The sequence below is a fragment of the Raphanus sativus genome, chromosome 6 (assembly GCF_000801105.2).
Source record: "Raphanus sativus cultivar WK10039 chromosome 6, ASM80110v3, whole genome shotgun sequence".
Taxonomy (NCBI): Eukaryota; Viridiplantae; Streptophyta; class Magnoliopsida; order Brassicales; family Brassicaceae; genus Raphanus; species Raphanus sativus.
This window is the reverse complement of record NC_079516.1, coordinates 10,238,374-10,246,373: the sequence shown is the minus strand read 5'-3', so window position 1 is coordinate 10,246,373 and position 8,000 is coordinate 10,238,374. Positions and strand designations below refer to the sequence as shown.

The 8,000-nt window shown below is 38.2% G+C and overlaps 2 protein-coding genes and 1 long non-coding RNA gene across 3 annotated transcripts; 1 reads left to right on the top strand and 2 right to left on the bottom strand.

Annotated features, from left to right (window-relative positions):
• The first annotated feature begins 1,617 nt into the window (after nucleotides 1–1,617).
• Nucleotides 1,618–3,128, top strand: LOC130497055 (uncharacterized). The gene is made up of 2 exons (XR_008936091.1): nucleotides 1,618–2,474; nucleotides 2,576–3,128. It is a non-coding gene; the product is annotated as an uncharacterized LOC130497055 (long non-coding RNA).
• A 1,485-nt stretch (nucleotides 3,129–4,613) lies between these two features.
• Nucleotides 4,614–6,334, bottom strand: LOC130495512 (uncharacterized). Its single transcript, XM_056986913.1, has 3 exons — nucleotides 5,797–6,334; nucleotides 5,570–5,593; nucleotides 4,614–5,488 (listed from the first exon to the last, which is right to left on the bottom strand). Exons 1-3 carry the CDS (start codon nucleotides 6,332–6,334, stop codon nucleotides 4,614–4,616), a joined length of 1,437 nt encoding a protein of 478 aa, XP_056842893.1.
• Nucleotides 6,335–6,349: 15 nt separating this feature from the next.
• On the bottom strand, nucleotides 6,350–7,711 carry LOC130495511 (uncharacterized). The gene has a single exon (XM_056986912.1). The coding sequence runs from the start codon at nucleotides 7,709–7,711 to the stop codon at nucleotides 6,350–6,352; it is 1,362 nt and encodes a 453-aa protein (XP_056842892.1).
• Nucleotides 7,712–8,000: the final 289 nt, after the last annotated feature.

Genomic DNA, 8,000 nt, shown 5'->3' with positions numbered 1-8,000 from the left:
AGAAGAGAGAGAGAGAGAGAGAGAGAGAGAGAGAGGAGAGAGAGAGAGAAGATTTGGTGTTTAGGGTATACCCAAAGGTTTACAGTTTTAGTGTTTAGGATTTACCCAAGAGTTTAGGGTATATCCAAGAATTTTAGGGTTTAGTGTTTGATTTTTTACCAAAGGGTTTAAGCTTTGTCGAAATGTTTAGGGTATAGTGTTTAGTGTTTATGATTTAATTTTTTCTGACGGTTTTAAAATTGTTAAAAAAATTTCATCTTTTGGCAGCTACTAATATTTTTCATTTATTTTAAAAACTTCACAAATTATTATTATTTTATTTATTATATTTAAAAAACTGTACATTAATTAGCAAACTATGATTAGTTTGGTAATTCATCCAAGAAAATTCATGATAAAATATTAAACTAGATCCCATATAAATCAAAATTGTGGTAGCTAAAAGATAATCAATGAATTAAAAGAATGTTACATTTTTATTTTTCTCAAAAAAAAAAGGTGTACGATGAAGGGGATACCGAGAGAGAGAGAGAGAGAGAGAGAGAGAGAGAGAGAGAGAAGAGAGAGAGAGACATAGAGAGAGAACATAGAGAAGAGAGAGAGAGAGAGGAGAGAAGAAGAGTAGAGAGAGAGAGAGAGAGAGAGAGAGAGAGAGAGAGAGAGAGAGAGAGAGAAGAGAGAGAGAGAGACATAGAGAGAGAGAGAGATAGAGAGAGAGAGAGAGAGCCATAGAGAGATAAACAAAATGAGTTCGAGAGTAAGATACAAAAAAAGAAATATAGAAACAAGTTTGATTACACAAAAATTTACGTACATGATAATTTGATTATATATTAATTAATATTTATACATAAAACCTATGCAAAGAAATATATAAGTGTGATTACACAAATATTTACGTACATATAATTTGATTAGATATTAATAATATTTATCTTACTCTAATTAGATATTATACACAAAATCAGTTCTTCTTACATGGTTCAAAGAATACAGCCAAGTTATGTGGAATCCTTACATGTTTGAAGTCAATGACCTACGATGAAGGTATGTTATTATACAAAAATCATGCATATGAAAATCAAATTGTATAATAATAATTATATCTTTATACGCAAGTTCTTGCAAATGAATCAGAGTAAGATAAATCACACGGTTTATATGTATAAACTATTGAGACTATGGAAAAAGAGGTTTGTGGACAAGCTTTTCAACCTCAACAGTTAAGGATTTGTATAGACATCGAGCCATTCTCACTCCCACAAATGATGAAGTGGATAAAATAAATGATTACATACTTCGCAGTTGCCAGGTAACATGTTTTGTGTTTACTCTTATGTTCCAGTAAATTTTACATGTCACTAAAGTAAAGGATTTACATATGTTTCTATCTTAGTGACGTCTATTCCGTAAAATCAGCACGACCGAGATTAAACACAAAAAAAACACACAAAACCCAAATTCCAAACTATATATATATACTTTCTAATATTTTCGAAAAATTGCTGATCTAACCATCTCATCCCGCGCAAGGCGCGGATTATTACCTAGTTAATTTATTTAAAAAAAAAAAAATAAGAAAAAATATTTTCTCGTTTTTCTCATCATCTTCTTTTTTCTTCGTTTTTCAATCTCAAGTTCCAGTTTAGAGAACTCTATCAATGTCCAAATATTTTCCATTCCCCGATTCATTCCTTCTTCAGTGTCATTTTCCTTCTCCTTTCTGTTTTAGTAGATCTAATAAATTTATAGGGTTCTGGATAAAAACTAATAATTAATCTGAGATGGCTAATATCATGAAGCAAATCTTATCGAAACCGATCTAACTGTCTGACCAGGTGGTGAAAGCGGCTAAAATGAGGCTAGTTCGTTCAAGCAGGAGTGCACGGAACTCAAGGCGAAGACTGAGAAGCTTGTTCGTCTACTGGACAAGGCTTTCTCCCTCGTCCTCAAGTGTCGAGCCAACAGCATCATGAAGCGCGTCTTCACCATCATCCCCGCCGCCGCCTTCCACAAGATGTCTGCTCAGTTGGAGAACTCTATCAGTGACGTTTCTTGGCTCCTTCGTGTATCTGCTCCCGCTGAGGATCGCGGTGACGCTGGTTACCTTGGTCTTCCTCCTATTGCCGCCACGAGCCCATCCTCTGCCTCATCTGGGAGCATATTTCTCTTCTCCACACCGGACCCCTTGAAGACCGCTTCGGTGCTGCCGCTTCCCTCGTTTCTCTTGCATAACGATTGCTACACTAAGATTATCATTGAGGAAGGAGGCGTACGGCTCACTTCACTTGTTACGGCAATTCGACGAGAGAAACGATGGATGTTCGGAACTAGAAGCTCATCTGAGTTTTAGCTCATTTATCCGTTCCAATCCGCATCTAAGAGGTTTCTATTAAGTCGAGGGCTTGGCGTGAGATGTTCTGTTTTGCTCGATGGAGATACTTCCATTACTGATTCGTTCTCTTCTCACTGGAGTATGTAGTCTCCTTCTTTGTTGACCTAAATTTTTCATTTTTATTAATTGTTTGTGTTGCTTTGTTGGTTTATTGAGTGATCATTGGTACTGATATAACAGATTTCTTCACTCCAACTAAACAAGTGAAGAGAATTGAGATCAGTGATCGACATAGGTAATGCTTGTTGCTGTTTTTATTGTAATGTGACTTAAGTAAGTGTGTGGCGGTCATTTTTGGTTTAATTTCAAAGCTTTTGTTGTGGGTTTTTCAGTGATGTTTAGTGACATATCGTGAGAAGAGACATTCTTATATGTACTTGGCGTACTTCCTGAGTTATGCTCCTTAGTTATATTAGTGGAATGAACAGAAGAGCTTTCTTTTGTTTGTAAATTCTTAAACCAACTTTTTTTTTGTTTTTTGCTAAGCTTGGCTACTCAAAAGAAAGATTTGTATGGTCTTTGATCCATCACAGTGGTTGCAAATTCCTTTCAGGGAAGACCGATGAGATCGAAGAGGCAAAGAAGAAACATAAAACAAAGGCCAAGGCTTAGAAGACTTGTGGGTTAACATTTTTTGTATGTTTATTATGTGTCTCGGTTTTTCTTTTGAACTGATGTAGGATGATATGTAAGTCTTGATTGTGTTGAATCCTAAGAAAGAAAATTTGTACTACTAGGTTTATTAGGTATTACTAAGACAAAAACATTGTCAACACTTCATGAAAATAAAAAAAATAAATCTAAGACACATATCTAAAACGTGCTAACACATTGTAAAAAAAAAATACATATATATATATATATATATATATATATATATATATATGGCCCTCAAGGTAGTAGTAATATTTCACTCTTCATAGTAATTTTTTCAAATTATAACATTTTTAGTAATACAGCATCATTAAACTAAATAAATTAGTAATACCAATATTTAGACAGTCTTAGACTGTATATAACACATTGGCAGAAAAATATTTCAGAAAATATGCGTTTTCTGAAATTCATCTCATGATGGCATTCCCATCAAGACATTAACTAGGAAGTATAAGAGTGTTTTCTATTGAAATGAGAAATTTTCTACCAACTTGAGATTTTAAGAGTATTTTATGTCTATTTTGACAAATAAACACATGTATGGACATATAATCACGTAATATACGAGATACATCTTTTAAAAATAAATAATAAAAAGAAAATTAAGGTTCATAGAAACATGCATAACAAAGCATAACAAATAGTAATACATATTAGTTTTTGGTAGTTCAGGGTAGTATGAAGTAGTTTCTAGTAGTCCATATTACACATAGTAGTTCCAGAAGTACCTAGTAGTTCACATTACACATAGTAGTTCGAATACAATACCAATGGAAAGTAACTAATCTTCACCATCCCATCTCCATTTGCCTTAATCTTTTTGCATATACACTCGATCAATTCCGAATATGTGACCTCTTCCACAGATGTTTTTTTTTTTTTTTTTTTTTTTTTTTTGAAAGAATGTTAAATTTATTCAAATCAAAAAAGACTTTGTACAACTAATGCATCTTTAGTTTAAATGTGTGATAGCTTTTTCAAAGCAAAAAAGAGTTGAGGTTCCATCTACTCTCGACAGGAGAACCAAACCACCATAGCTTGGTTGAAAGAAGTTCCTCCTCGCCCTTGGAGAGAACTGATTCGGTTCCTTGTTTGCTTGTCGATGAACTTGATAAGAGTACTTGGGGGACGCTGCGCTGTGCCGTGTCTTCTTCCATTTCTCTCAAGCCAAAGCGTGTGTACAGATACTTGCATCACATATCTGAGAAGGAATTTCTTTACCCCTGAAACTTGATTTGTCGATATGAGTTCAAGAACTTGACTCCAAGTTGGAGAGTAGTTCTGTCCAAGAAGCTTCCTCGTAAGACTCCGCCAAATTGTCTCTGTGAAAGGACAACTGAAAAATAGATGGTCTCGGGTTTCAACTGCTGAGTTACATAGAATGCACTGAGCATTTGCTTGAGCATTCCATTTCAGTAACCGATCTCCCGTGGCCAGTCTGTTGTGTGCTGCTATCCAGGTCATAACAGAGTACTTGGGTGTCGATCCAGAGAACCAGATGCCCTTATACCACTGAACCTTTGTCTGCTGCACTCGCGTTAGATGCCAAGTTTGGTTGGTATCAAACACAGCTCGAACACACATCTCCTTTCCCTTTCCACAAAACCACATCTTCCTCATCAGTGAGTCCTTGTGTTCTTATCTTCATAATTTCCTTGTCAATGGCGACCAAGTGTTCAGCTCGGTAGCGACGACTCCTATAGTGTTGGACAACAAACTCCACAGTGGCATTGAGTTTGATCCCAAGCGCAATGCAACCTTGCGTATGTGTGATATCAAATATTCTCCCCAAGGGAGTCCACTCATCAAACCAAAATGAAGTGGCAGCACCACTCCTTATGTCAATTTTTACAAAAGATCTAGCAAGAGCCCTATACTTCAGCAGCTTTTTCCAGATCCAAGAACCAAGTGTAGTTGTGTCGCTGATGCTCCAGAAGGATCCCTTGCGTATTAAGTATCGTTTAACCCATTGAACCCACAGAGTTGACTGTGACACTATACGCCAGATGAGCTTGAGACAACAAACTTTGTTTGTCTCAGACAAAGATCGCAGGCCCAAGCCTCCCTCCTCCTTCGGCCTGCAAACGTTTTCCCATGAGATCTTGGCTTTCGACGTACTCATAGCTGACCCTGACCATAAGAAGGCTGAACAGAGTTGATCAATCTCTTTTATGCATTGCTTCGGAAGCCTATAAACCGCCATCCAAAAATTAGTGATACTGTGAATCACTGAACCAATAAGTTGCAAGCGTCCTGCAAAAGAGAGTTGCCTTGCCGTCCAAGATGTTATTCGCTTTCTGATTCTGTTAACCAGAGGAGAATAATCGCTTGACGTCATGCGCTTAGTTAATAAAGGGACCCCAAGATATCTAACTGGTAGAGTTCCCACTGCAAACGGAAACTGAGCTAGAATAGCCTCTCTGTCCTCACATACTCCTGCCAAAAATAGAGTAGACTTCTCCAAGCTTATATGAAGTCCAGAAATCATTGCGAATTCTTTAAATACTTGAAGGATACCTTCCACCGAGCTCTTCTTCCCGTCTGAGAATACCAAGAGATCGTCAGCGAAACAGAGGTAGTTAGCTTAACTTCTTGGCAGTACGGATGATATCCGATCTTCCTTTCCACTGCTGCTTTATTTAATAGTTTTGATAGGACTTCCATACATATTACGAATAGATACAGAGATAGAGAACATCCTTGCCTGAGCCCTCTCGCACTATTAAAGTATCCAGCTAACTCACCATTAATCTGAACCGAGAAAGAGGCCAGTTCAATGCACTTCTTCACCCAAAGAACAAACTTATCCGGCATCTTTATTGCAGAGAGAATAGACAGTACAAAGGACCACTGAACCGAATCGAAGGCCTTGGAGATATCAATCGTTACTGCACATCTAGATGATATTGTGGTTTTGTGATAGCACTTAACCAACTCAGAAGCAAGTAGAACATTTTCCATTAGTAGCCTATCCTTGACAAAGGCTGACTGGTTTGTGGAAATAAATTTTGGTAGGATCTGTTTCAACCTGTTTGCCAATATCTTCGAGAGCACCTTATATAAGACGTTGCAACAAGAGATGGGTCTGTAATCACCCATTTTTGTTGCATCATCTTTCTTTGGGATGAGAGCTAGTATAGTAGAATTGACGCCTTTAGGGAGGAAACCTTTGGTGAAAAAAGATTGTACTGCGATGACAAAATCATTACCAATGACTGGCCAAGCTGACTTATAAAATTCACAAGTGAAACCGTCAGGTCCTGGGGACTTATCTGATGCCATTGAAAAGAGGACCTTCTAGATCTCCTCCGCTGACACTTCCTTGTCCAACAGCCTCATGTCGTTTTCGTCACATTCAAAATCCAGTAGCTGTTTAAGCTCATTCTCTGCTATTCCAACAAAGTCCTCCGGTTTGTGAGATAAGAAACGTGAGAAGTGTCTCACAGCTTCCTCCTTGATCTCCTCCTGAGTTACAGCTATTGTACCATCTTCTCTATGGATCTCCCTTATCGCATTTCGAACCTCCCTCACCTTAGCAGCTCTATGGAAGTGCTTATTATTCCCATCTCCAATTCCCAGCCAATGAACTTTTGCCTTTTGACTTAGAATCTTTTCCTCTAATATAGAAAGAAAGTTCCAGCGGTCATAAGCTATTGATTCCTCTCTCATATTTTCTTGAGTTGGGTTTAGCATCGTGGTGTTCTGGCGGTCACAGAGAATTCCCCATGCTTCTTTTGTTTTCTTCACAATATCACCAATATGATCCTTGCTCAGTTTTCGCAGAAGCGGTTTCAAGAGTTTTAGCTTCTTATCCAAACGGTGCATAGCAGAGGTTGAGTTGAAGAGAGGTTCTGTTGAGGCCCAAAACTCTTGAATCAGAGGCAAGAACTCCGGAAACTCTACTGCTGCATTTATAAACTTAAATGGTTTTCGAATCTTAGCCATCCCTTCCTTAATCACGATCCGACATCGCAAGTGATCAGAACATCCTCCCGCCTCAAAGACACAGTATGCTTGAGGAAAACTCTGTATCCATGAGTCATTCATCAAAGTGCGATCTAGTTTCTTGCAGATCAAGTCGTTGTCTCTCTTGTTGCTCCAAGTAAGCTTAGGCCCTTGGTAAGACATGTCCATTAGCGAACAATAGTTGGCTACATGTTGAAATTCTCTCAGTCCAGTATAGCTCATTTCTTCATTACCCGAGTGCTCATCATCCTCAAGTATCTCATTAAAGTCTCCAAATATCAACCACGGCTTGTTTTTAATCATGGGCGAGTCCTGATGGTCTTTCAGATCTTGCCACAACTCCCTCCTCTGTTCCACAGTGTTAGCAGCGTAAACAAACGAACAAAATATTTCTTCAGTCATCCCATCCAATAAGATAGCGCAAGTGATAACTTGGCTACTCTTAAAACACGGAGTCACACGAACCTTCGGACTCCACACAATCCAAATCCTCCCCAGCCTATTATTTTCATAGTTTGATAGGAAAGACCAATCTCCAAAAACAGACTCCACAATACGGCTTGCCTTCGCTTCTTTAACTCTCGTCTCCAGTATACAACCAAACTGGAACAATCCTCTTCTGATCCAATCTCGAACAACAGGGTGTTTAGTTTTTTTATTGAAGCCTCTGATGTTCCAGAAGAAATCAGACATTAATGATGTTTGCGAGTCGACTTTTTGCTCGAAGCCTGAGGCGCAGCCTCCTTAGCTTTCTGAGCATTGGGGTCAGATAAGAACTTGTGTTTATCTTTGGAGCCTCTCGGGAGAGTCTGCCTCATGATGATCACATTTTGTCCCTTCTCTGATTGTTGATGAGTAGACGTCTGTAAGGAGGCGTCTTCTGATACAACATTCTGTCCAACTTCCGTGATTTCATTCTGATATGAAGTCTCATTTTCCTCTTCTTCAGAAGCAAGAACCGAGAATCTAGAAGTAATTAGAA

Excerpts from the sequence above, each read along its gene's own strand:
- LOC130495512 (XM_056986913.1), bottom strand. The coding sequence starts at position 6,334 with ATGGCATCAGATAAGTCCCCAGGACCTGACGGTTTCACTTGTGAATTT. Across the intron at positions 5,594-5,796 it reads TTTCTCGGTTCAGATTAATG|ACGGGAAGAAGAGCTCGGTG; the intron begins GTGAGTTAGCTG and ends TGGTATTCTCAG. Across the intron at positions 5,489-5,569 it reads GAAGAAGAGCTCGGTGGAAG|GAGTATGTGAGGACAGAGAG; the intron begins GTATCCTTCAAG and ends TATTTTTGGCAG.
- LOC130495511 (XM_056986912.1), bottom strand. The coding sequence starts at position 7,711 with ATGTCTGATTTCTTCTGGAACATCAGAGGCTTCAATAAAAAAACTAAA.